Here is a 19,622-nt window from a genome sequence, read left to right on the forward strand (position 1 = left end):
AGAGCGATTTAATATTTCATGCTACGGAGTGAAGTAGCCGACAGCACAAATCTGTACTTTATCAATTTTCGCACAGCTGGAAATAATCTGCAGTGATACACCAGCCTTACGAAGATTGACTCTGTAACCCTATGAAAAGCAGCAGATATAATATATTAAGGGAAAAGTACGGGAATATTGGGACAATTTTTGAAATATGGAGAAAAACGGATTAGTCACCGCACGGCTTATTGCTTTTGTGTCACTTATTTAAAATTTAGTAGAAAGACGCATTTCGCATTCGAGGAGAAAGCTGATTATTATGGCACTAATGCTTGTTATGCTGACTAGTCATTCCTCAACAATCTCTGCAGAAAACACAGCCGGCGTATTATATTACAGCTTTCCCGGGGTAAACCATACTGCATGAACACAACGGGAAAAAATGGAATGACAGCAATGGGCCTAAGGAGCGCAACTATGGGAATCAAGGGCCCAGACTACTTGCAACTAGAGTTGTTGCAATACCAAATTTTTGATTCGATTTCGATACCATAAAAAAGTATTGCAATACTCGATACCACGCGAAAAAAATAAACCAAAAAATCCACGTGCATTCCGCATTTTTAAAAAAGTTTTCTTTTAGTTATTTTTTTTCTGTTTAGGTATTCACCGCATAGATTTTTTTCTATTTTAATAGTTTGGACTTTTCAGACGTGGCGATATGTGATAGGTTTATTTATTTATTGTTTATATGTAATTTATACTTAATATTTTGGTGTTTTTTTTTTTTTTAATTTTTTTTTTTTGTACTTTTTATTTAATAACCATTTCCCCCCTTAGGGGCTAGAACATGGGATTTTTTCATCCCTTGTCCTATTCACCCTGATAGATCTCTATCAGGGTAAATAGGACTTTACACTCTCCCTGCTGCTCTGTGCTCTGTTCACACAGCAGGAGGGAGCCGACTATGGCAGCCAGGGCTTCAATAGCGTCCTGGCTGCCATGGTAACCGATCGGAGCCCCAGGCTTACTCTGCTGGGGCTCCGATCGGAACTGCCACTGCCACCAATGAAGAGGAGGGGACCCTGTGGCACCAATGATTTTAATACTGGAGGTGTTGAGGGGGGGGGGGGGCACTGAGCCACCAATGATTTTAATACTGGGGGGAAGGGGCACTGAGCCACCAATGATTTTAATACTGAGAGGGGGGTACTGAGCCACCAATGATTTGAATACTGGAGGTGTTGAGGGGGGGGGGGGGGGGGGGGGGCACTGAGCCACCAATGATTTTAATACTGGAGGTGTTGAGGGGGGGGGGGCACTGAGCCACCAATGATTTTAATACTGGGGGGAAGGGCACTGAGCCACCAATGATTTTAATACTGAGAGGGGGGTAGTGGGCCACCAATAATTTTAATACTGGAGGTGTTGAGGGGGGGGGGGAAGAGGGCACTGAGCCACCAATGATTTTAATACTGGGGGGGGGGGGGGGGACACGGCGCCACCAATGATAATTAACCTTTAATACAGGAGACGGGTACTGGCAGCAAATCAGCGGCAGGGTCTGCTGCCGGCACCTGCCTCCTGTATTAAAAGTTAAAGACTACCTTTCGTGGGTTCGGACTTAGTTAAGTTACCAGGCTACATAGAGCGGCGCCCAGGGATCTCCCTGCACCTACTATTATTCCTGGGCGCCGCTCCGTTCGCCCGCTGTGCCCCAGTTACAGTCTCCCGCTCTGTATGCCAATTACATTTACTACTATCGGAGCAATGGGGAGGAGAAATCAGCTCCCCATCTCTCCCATAGTAGTAATTAGCATACGGAGCGCCGCTTTATGTAGCCTGGTAACTTAACTAAGTCCGAACCAATAAAAAAGGTCGTCCTATCATTGGTGGCGCAGTGCGCCCTCCCCTCCCTTAGTGGCAGCGGCACAGGCGGGAGGGAGAGACTGCTTCCTTCTCCCCTGTGCTGCTGAGGGAACATGAGCGCGCTGAGAGCAGCGCGCTCATGTTCAGAGATACTAGCCTGCGCAGCCCAGTATCGAAGAAATGGAAATCCCGGTATCGTATCGATACCGGGACAAAAATCGATTGGGTATCGAAATGTCGATACCCGCAACAACCCTACTTGCAACTCTGCATTTCAAAGGGGCAAAAATGGAAAAAAATATATATTACTTTGGAAAAAGGAAACCGGACCTCACCAGCGTTTTCCTTTCCTGTATTAAGATCAGTCATAGAATCTCAAAACCGGAGGAAAACGCTTCCGTTTTGACAATGAATGGGGACAAAACTGAACTGAAAGGAACGGAGTGCACCAGAATGTATTCCATTCCGTTTGGTTGTGTTCCCATGCTGGACAGAAAAACCGTTGGAAGCAGCAATTTGTGTGTGCGTCATGGGATACTGATCAAGACGGATTCGGCATGAAACACAATGTAAGCAAATGGTCCTGGACCCGTTTTCTCGGACACGAAAGAAAACAGATCCGGCACTTATCGAGTTACAACGGTTTTAGTGTCGGATCCGTCTTGGTCATTTTAGAGATAACACAACCAGATGCAGCCGGTTGTATTATCCTAACAGAAGTGTTTTTGCTGATCCATGACGGATACTGCAAAAACGCAGATGTGAAAGTAACAACCAAAGTGTTTCAATCCTCCATGACCAGTCACTGGTTGTGCATGTGGCGGTTTAATGGCCCTAACTATTTTAACTGCTAGGCTAACAAAACTTTTACAGCACTTTTTTGTCAAATATAGGACTGTTTTAATGCTTTTTAATTTTCTATTTGTTTTATTAAGAGTATGAAAAAGCACAAAAATGGCCTTTAATTTATACTTCTTTATTCGTAAATCTGCAAAATATAAAATAAGGTATCAGGATGGGTTCCCGCTTTTGTTTCAGTCTGTTTGATGCAATTGCATAATATGTATAGTACAGGCATGGTGTTTTTTTTCCCCTCTTTCCATGTTCCTGTATATTTTTTATGTTTTTCAAACCTAATGTCATAAAAGACCTCTGAGTCACATATATTTTTTTTTTGCTCTGTCATTAGATTTTTACCTATAAAACTGACTGATCTGTTACAGGTGAAGGCATCTATGCTGGTCCCATGGTCACGTGACCCTATTTCTGAGAAAAATGATATTTTTATATATGCAAATGTGCTTCTAGGAGCAACGGGGGTGTTGCCGTTACACCTAGAGGCTCTGCTCTCTCTGCAACTGCCACGTCCTCTGTACTTTGACAGGGTGAGGTGTGATTATGTTTTTTTCCCTGCCTGAACCTGTAGAGAGGGCGTAGCAGTTTGCAGAGAGAGCAGAGCCTCTAGGTGTAATGTTAACGCCCCTTTTGCTCCTAGGGGTTCATTTGCATATATGAAAACATAATTATTTTCAGCAATGTGGGCAAATCTGAACATCGGACCAACACAGATGCCTTCAGCTGCCAAGCGCACATGTAACAGATCAGCCAGGTACAAATCTGATGAAAGATGCCCTTTAACACGTTAAAGGGGTTCTCCCATTAACATTTATCACCTTTCCAAAAGATGACTACTCTATATTACAAGTGAACTTTGAAAGATTTTTCTAAGTTTGCTCTAAACAAAAGTTGATGGAGGCAAATAAAACAAAGTGCGCAATGTTCTGGTATTCACCCGAAACTTATATATGGTAACATTTCAAGGCAGAATAAAGGTCAACTAGAAAGAAATAAAAACAATTTATCTTTTCTTTGTGTCCTTTTTTGAACTGCAAAATGAATAGGACAATCTCACTCACGGCTGGCCTTCTCCGCAGTTTACAGAACACTGTAAAGGTAGGACATTTAAAGAGATCCAGAGACTCCAACATGGAGCAGTCGGGTCTAAGGCACTGGTTACACCACTTCATTAGAGGCTCCAACGTATGCCAGGCCACAGCAAAAAAAATATACAATAAAAAAAAATAATAATAAATAACTTGGGTGAATTTTTTTTTTTTGCAGGGAAAAGTAGAAAAAAAACTAAACAAAACAAAAAAAAAACATGACATACTTTCAGATACCACAAGGGCCCTCTGGTGAATGGATTCTTATGGATACTTTTGGCATATGTACCGGGAGCATTCCCTATGTAGACCAATAACTAAATGTGAACATATATTTTTAAGTTATTCATTTATATAGCACTAATATTGCAATGCTGTACAGAGATTGCCAACACGCACTATGGTCCCTGTCTCCAAACTACCCTACTGGTATGTGTGGGAAGTAACTGGTCTACAGGCAAACTGCATGCAGATGTTGCCCCTAAATGGGCTGTCTCATCTGAGACAATGGGGGGATATCCCTAGGACAGTGATGGCTAATCTCCGGCACTCCAGCTGTGAAACTACGACTCCCAGCATGCTCCATTCATTTCTGTGGAGTTCTGAAAACAGCCAAGCAATTGTGCATCTTGGGAGTTGTAGTTTTACCACAGCTGGAGTGCCGGAGGTTAGCCATCACAGCACTAGGATATGCCCTCATTGTCTAATAGATGCGGGTTCCATCGCTGGGACCTGCACCTAAATTGAGAACAGAGCAAGCCAAAGTGGTGGCTGGAGGACTCCGGTCCGGCAACCACCAAGCGCTCACCCCATAGACGTAAATCGGAGCACAGTGCGCATGACCGGCCAACGCTCGCATTCACTTCTATGGGTCCGACGGAAATAGCGCTCGGCTATTTTCAGCAGCCCCATAGAAATGAATGGAGAGCGGCTGCGCATGCGCAGTGAGCCCTCCACTTCTTTCAGCGCTCCATTTGGGAGACAGGTGTGGGTCCCACCGCTGGAACCCAATCAGACAATAGGAGCATATCCTTCATCGTCTCAGATGAGACAACCCCTTTGAACCAAGGACCCAAGGGTAGCGTGCTAACCACTGAGCTACTGTGCAGCCCTATAGCCAAGATAAAATTGTTTACATAAGTAGTAAAACATAGGCCCCATTCATACATCTTATTTTTGGTCCGCATCCGACCTGCATTTTTTTGCGGATCGGAGGCTGACCCATTTATTTCAATGGGGCCACAAAAAATGCGGACAGCACACCGTTTGTTCCGCAGCCTCACTAAAAAGATAGGACATGTCCTATTCTTGCCTGTTTTGTAGACACAAGAATAGACATTGTTATAATAAAAAAAAAAAAAAAAAGGACATCATCAGTATTTCTTGTGGAACCATGTTTTGCGGACCACACAATACATATGGTTGTGTGAATGAAGCCATAACATGGTTCAATATGATGCCGTATATATTTGCGCTGTTTACAGATGGGAGGGGAAAAAATAAAAAAATAGAGTCAGACCCTAAAAACGCCGCAATTCATCCATACGTGGTTGAGGTGAGTTCAGGAGTTGTAGATCTAAACTGCAGATTTTGCTCCCCAAAAAAAAAAAACCTCAAGAATTTGATTCTTAACAAGCAATGAAAAGAGTGAAATGCCTTCCATATAAATGTCGGATAAAAGGCGGGTCCCACCTTTCCCTGACTCTGCGATACGGCTGCCGCGCATGCGCCTCTCTCTCCACTCATTTCCAAGGGAATCCCGAAAACAGCCATATTAATAAGTTGGGAATACCCCTTTAAGTCTATAAGGATCCCCTGGCTGTGAGATGTTCATGCTCCTTTAAAATCTCCCAGAAGATGAAGAAAAGGCCTCCTCTCTATACGTTTATTGTAGCCATTAACATTAAAAGTCTCACGCTGCATCTTCACTAATCCAACAGCTCCAAACTACAGGGAGACTCACAATGGCTCTTCCACATTACTGCTTTTTATTACAAGGGCTCTCATCTCCTTAAAATGATTGTAAAAGGCTAAGGAGAGGAACGTAAAAAGACTAATTACTGAGAGAGCCCCACGCTGCCCAGGGGAAGGGCAGACAATACTTCAAGTATAAATCAATTATTGCAAAGTGAACGTTTAGATTCAGTACGAGGAACCCCTGGAAGAAACGAAAGGGGCATTCAGCATTGTGTTGTGTGGATGTCGGCATGTGTGATAACGTGTAAACCGCGTAGAAGGGATAACGCAGCCGTTCTGGTGCATCGGAGACATATTACAGACCACTCGTACAGCACTGTACTGGTATCATTTATTCATACAGTGTTAGGCTACTTTCACACTAGCGTTCGGGGCTCCGCTTGTGAGCTCCGTTTGAAGGCTCTCACAAGCGGCCCCGAACGGATCCGTACTGGCCTAATGCATTCTGAGTGGATGCGGATCCGCTCAGAATGCATCAGTCTGGCACCGTTTGTCCTCCGCTCAGCAGGCGGACTTGCAGCGTTCAGGTGTCCGCCTGGCCGTGCGGAGGCAAACGGATCCGTCCAGACTTACAATGTAAGTCAATGGGGACGGATCCGTTTGAAGTTGACACAGTATGGCTCAATTTTCAAACGGATCCGTCCCCCATTGACTTTCAATGTAAAGTCAAAACGGATCCGTTTGCATTATCATGAACAAAAAAATAAAAAATAAATTTTTTTGTTCATGGTAATGCAAACGGATCCGTTCTGAACGGATCTAAGCGTTTGCATTATAGGAGCGGACCCGTCTGTGCAGATACCAGAAGGACCCGCTCTGAACGCAAGTGTGAAAGTAGCCTTAGCATACTGTACAATGAGAGTCATCATGGAGGGGCTGACTGGGAACTTAAAGTGGTCCTGGAAGAAAATACTAAAAGTAGCCCCGTTTTTGTAGTCTGGTCCAAATTGATGGAAGGCAGGGCCAGCAATACCGTATTGTGGCACATTATACCACCCCAACAGAGCCAAATACTGCCAGCAGCACAAAATACATCCCCAAAAACTTTCATCACTGTCCGGTCGTGAGGAGGGCTCAGGCGGCCCCCTGGGCATCTGCCCACCTGGAAATTTCCCTGTAAGATCTATGGCCAATCCGCCCCTGGCAGATGGAGTCCTAGATAGAACCATGGTCCCAGCAATTTAAAGGGAACCTGCAATATTGATCATGCTCGTCCCAACTATGGCCATCGGGTTATAAAGCACCATTACTTGAAAGAAATCCTAGCTAGGCTTAAGAGTCCAGTGGGCGGAGTGATTCAATGATGGACAGCCCTCCATGAATGAACACGCATAGACAGCTGTCAATCACAGGTTAGGGCCGCCCACTGGACTCCTAAGCCCTGTGTGCACAGGCATTTAAATTTATAGCACATTATTTATAGATGGCTCACAGTGCCACTGTTCTGATGCTGATCTCCTCTCCACCTGAAAAATAGTTCAGGAGGTGCCCACCCAGCCAACCACTGGTCAAAGAAGGTCACCACTGCAACCAGTGACTGGCTGAGCAGACATCGTCTGGTGTTTCCAGCGTGTACAGCTAGGACCAAAGTGACGGGCAGGCCCAGAGCAGTGTTAGGATGGCAGTGGTGGGGGGATCAGTGAGGGCGAGCATGGCTTCTTTCTCATTCTTGACCCACTGTGAGTCATATAGAAAAATAAAATAATTAAAACCTCTGGACAACTTAATTGTTGGATAAAATATAGTCCAAATATTTTACCGTAGTCCATGGACATTTTAAAAATTCTGCTGGTTGCTCTGGTAAACAGTCGACAAGCTGTCGAACAGGCAGGCTAAGTCACTAAAAACTTCGTAATAACCAGATCACTGCACAAAGCCTGCTCGAAGACTACACGCCAGGAATACAAATCACCAGACAGAGGAATTCTTCGACAACTCGAGTGGAGCTCTTTTTTTCCATCATTTTAAAGGGTCAATGACTTCTCTTAAACATTTTGATACGTCATAGAGACATATCAAAAGTTTAGTGGAGGTCTCAACGCTGAGACCCACACTGATCCCTAGAATAAGGGGAGAGAAGAACGCGTATAGCTCTCTCTCTCCTCGCTGCTGCGGATGAAATCGAGACAGGCCTATAGACTTCTAAGGAGCCCGTCTCGTGCTTCGAGGAGAGAGAGCTTAATGTGTGCACACTTCTCTCCTCTTGTCCTAGGAATCAGTGGAGGTTTCAGATACCCACAGATATAAACTTTTAATATCTCTCTATAATACATCAAAAGCTTTATGAAAAGTTAGTGACCCTTAAAAGTCAATTATAAGGGCACCCCAAATCTGAAGAAATTGCTTTCTCAACACAGTGGTGTCACACATACTTCGTACATTCAGCTGCCTGTCAGAACATCCTAAGTACGCCTCTTTTTCCAGATAGATAAACGTAAATGCATTATTTTAGAAAAAATCCATCTAGGGCAGTGATGGCGAACCTTTTAAAGGCTGAGTGCTCAAACTGCAACCCAAAACCCACTTATTTATTGCAAAGTGCCAACAAAGCAATTTAACCTGAATACTATAGTCCAATATAGTATATCCTCTATGTACTTTATTATTTAGCTATAATAGCCTGCCTACATTCAGTGCACTGCTTGTGCTAGTCCGCCTGCGCTGATGAATGGCAGGAAAAGTCTAAAGGCATATTGTATACCATAGACTTTTTCCAGAGTGCGGGTGCCCACAGAGAGGGCTCTGAGTGCCGCCTCTGGCACCAGTGCCATAGGTTCGCCATCACTGATCTAGGGTATATTCTGCTACATGCACCCAAAGTACCCTCTGGAATGGTACTGTTTGTTTTTACCTTGTACTTAAAGGTTACATCCACCAGTATCTCTATATTTTTAGGTCAAGCACTCTTTCTAAAGCAGATCTCTATCCCTGCGCAGAAGTTGACGTATGTGCTGTGCACATGGCAGGACGTGTAGTTTAACCCACACAATGCCTTTGACCAAGCGATTGAGATCTTCTTTTCCATACTCACAGCTACAGCCAAGCGTGCACTGAAGATAACCCACTTGGACTACCAATGACGTCATTTTCATTAAAATAAGCTATGTATTATTATGGCCAAAAAGTCAGGAACGGTGGAAACCAATGTAGAACAACTGTATTGGTCTCCGTCAGTCCTATAGACTTCCAATGGAGCATACTCACGTTACCGATACAGGGAAACTGGGGCTTAGGAGCCACATTCTAGTGATCAGTCGGAGTTCTCACAATTACACATTAACTATCCTGTGTCTTTGGTGAGAAAAACCCTTTTAAAGCTGTTACCGGCTTATTAGCCTTCATTAGTGCAAGATATGGACACCTTGGCTTTATGATAGTAGGACCTGGGAGCTCCTGATCAAATGTAAGCAGCATAGAAACCATCATAAAACAGACTGCAGCCTGGAAAGCCTGAGAAAAAGTTAGTGAATATGGAGGAGAAAGTCCTCTTCTGTAAGCTTTATACACAATACAGGGCATGAGTTACCACAATGTAACATGGAGTAATATACCTGACAGTGGAGTCAGATGAGCCGGTAATAATTACTCTCTCATCATACTGGAGACAGAGAACAGACCCGGTGTGTCCTGTCAATACTCGTTTACACTCCAAAGTGTTCTTATCCCAAATCTAGAATATGAAAGAGAAGCAGTATTAAACGAGGTTCAGCTCACAAGCGAAGAAGTCATCGATTTTCTACATCTTGCAGTAGTAAGTGGTTTTGTGAGATTTAGGATGATTGATGAACCCGGCTATCCTTCATGGTATCATAAACTATTAACCAATTCGTGATGGGGCTTCCCGAAATAAAGTGGCTTGCAACATTTAGCTTGTGCTATAACCACAAACTAACAGATCGCCACAACAACAAACAGGTAAATCAGATAATCAAATGGCCCTTGGTTGATGCCTCAAATCATGAAATGCAGCTTTGTAGGCATAAACAGGTATAGGGCCCATCCGCAGTACAGGGGTATCAGCTGTGTGCACTCTGCGATGCGGACCCGTTGATTTGAATGGGTCGGCGTTCCGCAAAATACGGCAGAGGCATGGATCGGAAGTCCACGGAAACACTTGTTAGCGCTTCCGTGGGCTTTTGAGTCCGTGCCTCCACACCGCAAAAGATGGGACATGTCTGCACCGCAATACAGGATTCACACAGCCAGTGCCGATGCCCATGTTTTGCGGACCGCAGCACGGGCATGGTGACCATACATGTGAATGAACCCATATGCAAATAGTAATATTGAAAGAGTTTTACGGGACAGTAAGCCTTACGATACATCATCAAGAACAGATCGGTGGGGTCAGGGACGGACTGGGGTTCCTTAGGCCCAACAGAGGAAATTATTCTCGGGGGGCAAACCACCATATCACAGATAAAGTCTAAGAAATTTTGGTTCAAATAAATAGATCCTAGTGGCAATTTATTGTCTCCAAAAGCAGCTCCAAATGTTTTTTCCTCCTGGACCTTTGTGGCCCACTAAGTCATCAGAGCATGGGCCCACCGGAGGAGCCTCTGGTGGGTCAGTCCAACACTGGGTGGAGTTCAGACTCTGGCGCCCCCAATAATCAGCTGACTAAGTGGCTGTGGCACCTTAGAAGAGGCATAGTTCTATACATTGGTTAGTGGTCATGAATGGTACTGCAGCTCTCCCCACTTCAAGTGATTGACCAATAGCCAATATACTGAACTGTGTCTGTTCTGGTGCCTATTCCAGAACACCATGGTCCCTTCAGCCAGTTGATAGTTGTGGGTGCCGGGAGCCAAACCCCTAACTAAGTGTAACCTACACTTTTATGAAGCATCGTGGAACTGATGAAAACAACCACAGAAAGAAGGTTGCAATGGAGGCAAATCATCAGTTTGGTGCGCCAGAAAGCTCTAAAGCTGGCCACCTAGAAGGTAAAACCAAATTAAAAAAAATGGCTTTCAAGACTGGCTTAGAGAAGAAATTTTGAAAACTGTATAAAATAATTAAAAAAAATATGAACAATTTACCTTTATTGTGTTATCTCTGAGTCCGCTCACGATCTTCTGGTCATCATACTGTAAACAGTAGACTCCTTTGCTCGTCTCGCTCCGGCAGTGAATTCTTTGTAAGCTATGTCGACCACACCGCCAATTAGATTCTATCGTCTATAGTTAATAGAATATAAACGAGAAAAATGAGGAAGAGAGAGATACCAGAGGAACGAGGCGTCAAGAGAAATATAAACAATTCTTTGAGGAGCATCTTCTAATGGACATACACACTCTATTACTATTTAGGTTCGTTAGTGATGTTTTTATTTGGTTTTTGGTCATTTGCACATTAGTCTTACATCACAAAACAATACAGTTCTGTTCTTCCCATTACCTTATATTTCTCAATCAACTCATTTCCTTGTCTCACTCATGAAATTCCATGGCATCAATAATATATTTGGTTTAAAGGCCAGGAGCTTCCCAGTTACTGTTCTTTGACTGCAATATAGCATTGTGTTAGCAGTGCTTACCTCAATGTCTTGGATAATTTTAGGATAAAGTGCTCTGTAGAAGGAATTAGGGGGGGTCTTTCCGTCAGGCGGCTTGTTTTTAAATAGATACTGACCCCTAAAATGACAAGAAAAATAAGGTTTCACGGTCACAGGGAAATAATACACATGACGCTACTCAAGATATTATCTTTCCCCCATTGGTCGGATGCTGCATAATAGAAAAGGAGATGCAGCTGGTATCCACTGCAAGTGCCAGGTGCCGAACTATACTTGATCCCAATGTGGAGAGCGGCACGCTGCGCAGAGATGCTGTAAACATTAAAAACTTGCTTTAATCTTTCATAGTAATGAATAGCAACAGCTGCCCGCGGGAATTTCCTCTAACAAACCTTGGCACTTTCTGAATATCATTCTTCACGGGAAATATTTACGAAGGGAAGGAAGAAGGGCTTTTTGCTTCCTTATTTTACAATATTAATCTATATCTGTTAGGCCTTTAATACATAGATATAACACATATTATACGGATTGCTGGAATGTAATATTGTGCCATGCTTATAGGGATGTTCCGGTAGAGATACCTTGACCCCCTATTCAAAGTATGTACGCAAGTAGGACTATAAATCCTCAAAATACAATAATTACACCGTTTCTATAACCAGTCACCACTTACTGGCCCAAAATGTGATGCTTATAGCTCTTTGCAAAGGGTTGCAACCTGGAGCTTTAGGGATCTCAGTTCCAGCACTAAGAGTTATAGCAGGTTGTAACGGGGATCTAATGCGAGACGCTCTGCAGGGAGGGAGTGCAATATGAGATGCACAAGAAGGGGAATGATGCTGGGGGAAGAAGACAGCCTGGCATACATGTACCTTGCTACCCACATGACCCGATGGTGAAGCCATGCCTACTCTTGCAGCTCCGAGGAGGAGGGTAACAAATGATGTATTATTAGTGCTGTACTTTTGCTCGGTGTAATAACCCTTCTGTAAAGTTTCTGGCCCAAATGCCCTTTAACTTCCTAGGTCATGAGGTGCGATGATGATCAAGTGATTGCTCCACCTGCGCTGGCCTCCAAAAGGCTACAGGCACTAGGCCGGACGCCTATCAGAGTGAGGAGTGGGGAACAGGGAAACATCTGCTCCTGTGTCCCACCGCAGCGTCCTCGAGGCAGCGACATAGTTAAATGTTTAGAGGTCCTATCTATCAACAAAGAAACCCACTCAATCTACAGCATGTTGAGAACCTCTGCTCTAGGGGACCTAAAAATGTATATTTACAAATATAAAAATTCAAAATCATCCACGTTTACATCTAAAAATAAATACACACAGAAATGTATTTATTTTTTTAAGTTATGGGTGTCAGGACTATAGTGATGCAGGAAAAAACATTAAAACACATTAAAAACTATATACATTTGGTGTCACTGTAATCAAACTAATCTTCAGAATTAGGTCATGTCATCTGTACTACACAGCGAACGCCGTAGAAACAAAAATAAATTAGCATTTATACAATTTCACCACAAAGAATGTTTTCCCATTTAGTGCCATTTAAAAAAAAATACAACTTAAAAAATTACAACATAAAAATTATTCGAATGGAAAAGTATAAAAGCTATGGCTCTTGGAAGGGGAGAAGAAAAAAAAATAATATTTCTGAAGGGGTTAAAGAGTACCTGCACTTCAGCAAAACTTCTGATATGTCATTGTGACATATAAAAGGTTTTGATCGGTGGGGCTCCGAGTGCTGATACCCCCAGTGTTCTCACAGAGCGCTGTCTTCCCTCATTGGCTGCTGAAGATGGGCTCAGCAGAAAGTCTATTAGTCCACCTCCTGCAGAGAGAGAATGCTTCTTCCTACTCATTCTAGCGATGTGAGCGCCTCTCAGCTTACCAAGAACAGCACCGTACATTGTATAGCGGCTGTGCTTGGTAACACACCCGGCCCCCTTCACTTCTATAGGGCTGAGCTGCTCCTAGGCCACGTGACAGATGAACGTGTCGTCACTCAGCCTACAAAGCAGAGAGAAGGCTGCAACACTCATGGGAGCGCCACTGCCTTCTCAAACAGCTGATCGGTCCCGGGTGTCGGACAAGTTACGCTGAAAGTCCAATAATCTAATATCTAAAAGTCTACTATTTCCAGCAATCTAGCACTTGTTAATTTCTACTACAACCACATTTTTAAAGGAATGTACTATCAGAAATGGATATATTCTATAAATCAAGTTTTTATACATTTTTTTTTTTTTTTTTTAGCACCGTTGGGTTTTATGGCAATATGCACATAAAACATCCTATTGCAGTTATACACACTGGTCACTAGCGCATGCACAATAGGTTGACATTTCTTGCATTCTGCAGCTCATTTTCAACTTTACTGTGAAGAATAGGACAAAGTCAGTAGAGTTATCTTATTAAATTTAGAAAGCAGATTTAACAGATTACAACATTCTCAAGGAAATAGAATCTATGGGATCAAATGGACTTTTGGTTAACCTAGAAAGTACTATATGAAGCTCCCAAGGAGGTGTCTTGGCCTTAACAGAAGGGAATAACCTGGATGGCTCTTTAATAAACCTCTTAATCCAGGGATGGGTAGCCAACCTGAAGTCAAATAGCGCGAAAATCTAAAATTAATGGAATATTTGGTGGCGAAACCAGATCTAGGCCTGACCCAGCAAACTGAACAAAGGTCTTCCAAACCCTCAAATAAATGTTAGAGGTAAGATCCTTTCTACTAGCTAGTAGAGTTTCTACCACTTGTTCTGACAGACCCCTGGCCTTAAAGAACTCCCTCTCAAAATCCAGGCCGTTAAGTGTAACTTCTTTACTTCCGGATAACGTAGAGGGCCCTGATACAGCAAGTCCTCCCTCTCTGGCAGTATCCAGGGATCCGAAAGAGATAGCCTCCTAAACCAGGCAAACCACACTCTTTTCGGCCAGAATAGAGCTATTAAGATCACAGTTGCCTCCTCCCTCCTGATCTTCTGAATTACCCTGGGTAATAGGCCGAGAGGGGGAAAAGCATAAACCAGATCCCTGCCCCAAGGTTGGACAGGGCATCTATCCCCAGGGACTGATCTGACAAACAGAATTTTTTTCCCCCGGCATTTCCTGTTTTCTCTGGATGCAAAAAGGTCCATTGTTGGGGACCCCCACAGAGCTTCTATCTGATGAAAGACTTTTTGGTTTAGACACCAGTTTCCTTGACTGAACTTGAGTCTGCTCAGAAAGTCTGCTTGGCAGTTCTCTGAGCCTTTCAGGTGTACTGCTGAGAGAGATAGAACCTTCCCCTCCATTAGTTGGAAAATTAAGGACGCTAGATTCAATAGCTGAGGAGAACTTGTCCCCCCTTGTCTGTTGATATAGGCCACTACTGTCACGCTGTCTGATAGAATTCTGACGTGTCTGTCTATCAGAAAGGGTAGACCCTCCCTCAAGGCACACAGTACTGCCCTCAGTTCCCTGGAGTTTTGGGCTTGTAGACTCTGAGATTTTGACCACTGACCTTGGGAAAAGAACGTATATATTAGGGATCTACAGTTAGTGGACCTCCTATTTGTATTCTCAGTGGTCTCAATAATAGAAATACGGAACTGAGGATGCCTTTAGTGTATTTAGGTTAATATATAACTTTTATTAGGTCATATAAAATAAGTGAGACAGTATGGTGTATTGAATCTACACTATAGAAGATAGGGGGCGCTATGGGTCTATAGCAGCAAATGGGGCCCAGCTGCCTAGTATATTGGAGGAGGGTGGCAATTCTGGGGAGGAGCCTATAAGTCAGAACCCTAACTCACCCTGTATACTCACCCTACTTGGCCTAGTCTAATAGGTGTGGTAACCTCAATGGCTGTAGTCGGGGCACTCGTCCTGAGAAGGACGACCCCCAGCCTCAGGAACCTCGGGCCTGTGCTGTAAACCCTATTCTCTTACCTCCCTAATAGTTGTTGATGGTACCATCAACAACTATTAGGGAGGTAAGAGAATAGGGTTTACAGCACAGGCCCGAGGTTCCTGAGGCTGGGGGTCGTCCTTCTCCCATCAACAACTATTAGGGAGGTAAGAGAATAGGGTTTACAGCACAGGCCCGAGGTTCCTGAGGCTGGGGGTCGTCCTTCTCAGGACGAGTGCCCCGACTACAGCCATTGAGGTTACCACACCTATTAGACTAGGCCAAGTAGGGTGAGTATACAGGGTGAGTTAGGGTTCTGACTTATAGGCTCCTCCCCAGAATTGCCACCCTCCTCCAATATACTGACCTTGGGAAAACCCCAAAACTGAGTGGGCCCCAACCCCTTGGGGCTGTCATCTGTTGTAATTATCAATGGATCTTCTTTCACCCATTCTACTCCTTGATTTAAGTTCAGCTCCTTCATCCACCATAAAAGGGAATCCTTTACTGACCTGGGGATTACACATTTGCAGTCTAGGGATAACATTGCCTTGTCCCAATGCGAAATAATGTATGACTGCAGTATTCTGGACCTGAACTGGACCCATTTCACCACTGGTATACATGCAGTCATTAGACCTAAAATGATAGCCTCTCGGCTTAGATATTCTGGTTCTGTTGAATTTCCTCATCCTCTGTTGTAATGCCAGTCTCTTTTCTACTGGAAAGGATTTTTGGCTAATGAATCTAGTTGAATTCCTAGCAAAATGCAGCGGTAAGCTGATGTTAGACATGACTTGTCCCAATTTATGAGCCAACCAACTGTTGATGATATTGATTCCATTTGAAAGTCCCGTTGGGTTTGGGGACAAGGAAGAGAGTAGAATAAAATCCTTCCCCTATTTCTTCCGTGGGAACCGGTATTAGTACCGACTTGGTCAGTAGATCTTTTACTTCTTCTATCAATGCTGCTTGCTTTGGTAAGTGTTAATTTAAAGCAGCGATTTTTTATCTTTTTGGTGGAAGCTCTTTGAAATCTAGGCGGTGACCTTCCTTTATAATATTTTTTATCCAGGCACTTGATGTGATATTTTGCCAGGCTTGAGAAAATAAAGAAGACGACCGCCCACCTGAGGCCTGGCATCATTGCTGAGACACATTTGGGGTTTGAGGTTTGGATTTGAACAAACCGTTTGATTTGCTACTTCTCCAATCACTTTTTTTCCACTTTTCTTTTGGTCCCCAAAGCCCCTTCTTTTCTCTCCACCCCGAAATGGCTTTCTTTGTTTGGAAAAAGCTGGTACTGGATATCCATTTTTTCTATCCGATGCCTTGTCCAGTATGTCATCCAATGCTGACCCGAACAATATATTTCCCTGGCAAGGGAGGGCGCATAATTTAGATTTGGATGTCACATCACCCTTCCATCCCTTCAACCAGAGGGATCTCCTGGCAGAGTTAGATAATGCAGCTGCTCTAGCCGATAACCTTAGTGCATCCTCCGAGGCGTCTGAAATAAAATCTACTGCCTTTAACATGGTAGGTATCGCCGCCAGTAATTGTTCTCTTGGGGTCTTATTCACTATATGTGATTCTAATTTGCGATACATAGAAGAGCTGGTGGCACAGGTGAAACTTTAATGAATCTGGAGCACTCGCTAAACAGTCCAATTATACCTCCTCTCTTCAGTATCGGCAGTGCACAATCCTCATAGTCAGCAAATGCACCTCCAAGAGTAGAAGATAAAAAATAGGCTGCACTCACTACTGAAGTTTTCTTGCTTCAATCTTTAGTCAATAGCTCAATACATAATGTACACACAGATGGGTTTCAGTATGCCTTACTTCCACGTACAGCAGCGGTGACGGCCGTTTCGCACAAAAAAAATCTAATTCTCCTTACCAGACTTTAAGCGATCTGGCCACTGAGGTAGTTGCAATTTTAGGCTTAAAAGACGATGTAGATGCCTCCTAATTTTTTCTTAGATAGGTGTCCGCTCTCTTATCCATCGGATCCTTAAGGGATCCTAGATCTTCAAATGGAAGGGCTGATCTTTTATTCACTTTTGCTACCGGGGCGTCTACCCTAGGGACATCCTGCCAGGCTGCAATTTCTTCATCATTAAATGGGTATTTTCTTTTAACAGCTCTAGGGATAAAGAACTTTTTATCCGGTTTGTCCCATTCACGTTTAACTAGTTCTTTAATGCAATCCTGAATGGGGGATACTCTTGCTTTTCTTGGTCTCAGACTCTCAAACATTACTTCTTGTCTGGATCTAGACTCTCTCTTCCTCTACCTCCATTGTGGACCTCGCTGCTTTTAGTAATAAATCTGTATCCTCCACTTTGAACAGTGGCCTCCCCGCAAGATTTTCAGAGGAAGAATCCGAGCTTGTAATTGCTCCTTCTTCCTCTGAATCAGACTCAGTAGTGTCACATTCAATCACCTGAGTTTTCCTATGTTTGGATGAGCCTGGAGGAACGAACCTCCATTTTGACTAAATCCTGAATATTCGGGAGTAAGGAAGGGGATTTTTCTGCTACCAATTTATCCAGACAGGGTTGACAACAAGCTTTGAGGCAAGATGGGCTCAATTTTTTGGGGGAAATTCCACATTCTTTGGCTTTAGTCTTGTGCGTAGCTTTTCTTGGGGCCTCCTTAACATGCATTAACACATAGCCCATAATCAGTTACCAAAAGGAAAAAATAATCTCCTAAAAAAAGGAGATAGCAGGGATAACCCCTCTTACCCCCAGGAGTACCATGCTGGATTCGGAGTACTTTACCCTAGAGGTCCTGCAGCCTCCTAATAGACCTGGGAAAGAACCATTCCCCTGTCCTACCAACAGGAAACAGAAAGAAACTGAGCAGTGGAGTACAGAGGACCCTTTTAAAGATCTGGGAAGTTCCTGTTTCCTGTCGGGAAGGGGGAGGATCTCTCACAGGTGCTGTCATGGGGCGTAATAGAAATATGCAGTGTTTGGGTACTCGGGGCACATAAAATAATTATTATAAAAATTCCCTTGGAGCTGCACCATGATATGTACACCATTCATCCCTGCATTGTCTGTACAGTAAAAAAGATATTATGAAGCTAAAGAACCCCTATTAAGAACAAAAAAAATAAAAAATTATAAAATAAAATAATTCAAGATGAGCACAATCTTTCTCCTCTACATACTTATGCAATTAAGTGAAATAAAATATGTTCCCTTTAAGTCCAGGACGAACAGAAAGATTGAATTATCAAATTAGAAGATTCATCTGAATAAAAAAGAAAAACTGGGTGGAAAAAAAAAACACAACAAAACAAACAGGAAGCGGAATAGGTCTACCAAAGGTCTATCTGTGTGGACTGCTGATAGAGTAGGAGGAAGACTGCAGCTGGAGCATACTGCCTCCCAGGTAAAACAAGGCATACTAATGCCCCTTCTCCAAACCAGTCATTTGAATTGTTGCAGCACTTAAATAAATAGGGAGCAGAAATGGGGGAAAGCCCCCAGTGGCATATACAGAAGATTTATTTTCTTTATGTTTCCCTCAATTTGGAAAATAAGCAAGAAAACATGAAGATGTGATGCCATTTTATTCTTCTCAATTTGAATAAAATTGTCAAAAAGGTCACCAATAGTCAAGAAAACAAAAAAGTAAAAAAAATAAAACAAACAAACTGTATAGAAAAAACGCATTTCGCCCTGAACACCAACACATCACACAGATGCCCTATCATGCCATTCCAGCTATTTGTTTATGCCAGTCTTAGGACTAGAAATACAGTTCCATCCCCGCCGATATCTAGCTGCAGCACAGATTGAAGAAATGCTGCTGTTGATATAGTAAACTCATTTTACATAATCTCTTTACCCGTATTAAAAGAACTAAATCTGTGCCCTGCCAACTGAACCTGGTGAGACCAAAAGCCCCGATGATTAATTGAGTACATGTGTACACAGTTTCTGCCATTGCTTAGCCAATAATAAAGAAAAATACAATATTCATTACAAACTGAGGGAGTTTACATGTATTACTGCTCTTTGCTGAATTATTCTGTATAATTATGCAGTCCCAATTCAGATTTAATAAAACTACCGGTATACACTCAACATTAACTGATACCATCTGAGGTAGCATGATAATTCTGTTATAAAATTAAAATATCTTTCCACAAAGCAGCTCTCTCTTCCCTAGAATCCCAAGTGAAAAAGACTGGATGCTTTTGGTTCGTAGCATCAACTGGATTAAAAGGGATGCGTCAAACTCCTGGCAATCAGTTGTCATGGCCGGGTGCTGGCCATACATGAATTGAGGAACTGGTGCACCATAGTCTGCCCGCTCTGGCTCATCTACATGAGACAACCCCTACACTTTTGGTTTCAGAGCCAAATCTGATATGGCCCCTGGACAAGAAGAGAACACGGGTC

The 19,622-nt window shown here is 43.2% G+C and overlaps 1 protein-coding gene across 3 annotated transcripts in view; it reads right to left on the reverse strand.

The window, feature by feature from the left end:
* Positions 1-19,622, reverse strand: part of BTRC (beta-transducin repeat containing E3 ubiquitin protein ligase) — a 225,254-nt gene that overhangs the window by 51,518 nt on the left and 154,114 nt on the right. For all 3 annotated transcript variants that reach the window (XR_005779466.1, XM_040435099.1, XM_040435101.1), the window contains 3 exons: positions 11,311-11,407; positions 10,814-10,951; positions 9,323-9,441 (listed from right to left, as the gene is read on the reverse strand). Coding sequence is in view for 2 of the 3 variants with exons in the window: in XM_040435099.1 (XP_040291033.1) it covers positions 9,323-9,441; positions 10,814-10,951; positions 11,311-11,407 (354 nt within the window). In the remaining variant the exon portion in view is untranslated. The remainder of the gene's footprint in view (positions 1-9,322; positions 9,442-10,813; positions 10,952-11,310; positions 11,408-19,622) is intronic.

The sequence above is a fragment of the Bufo bufo genome, chromosome 6 (assembly GCF_905171765.1).
Source record: "Bufo bufo chromosome 6, aBufBuf1.1, whole genome shotgun sequence".
Classification (NCBI taxonomy): Eukaryota; Metazoa; Chordata; class Amphibia; order Anura; family Bufonidae; genus Bufo; species Bufo bufo.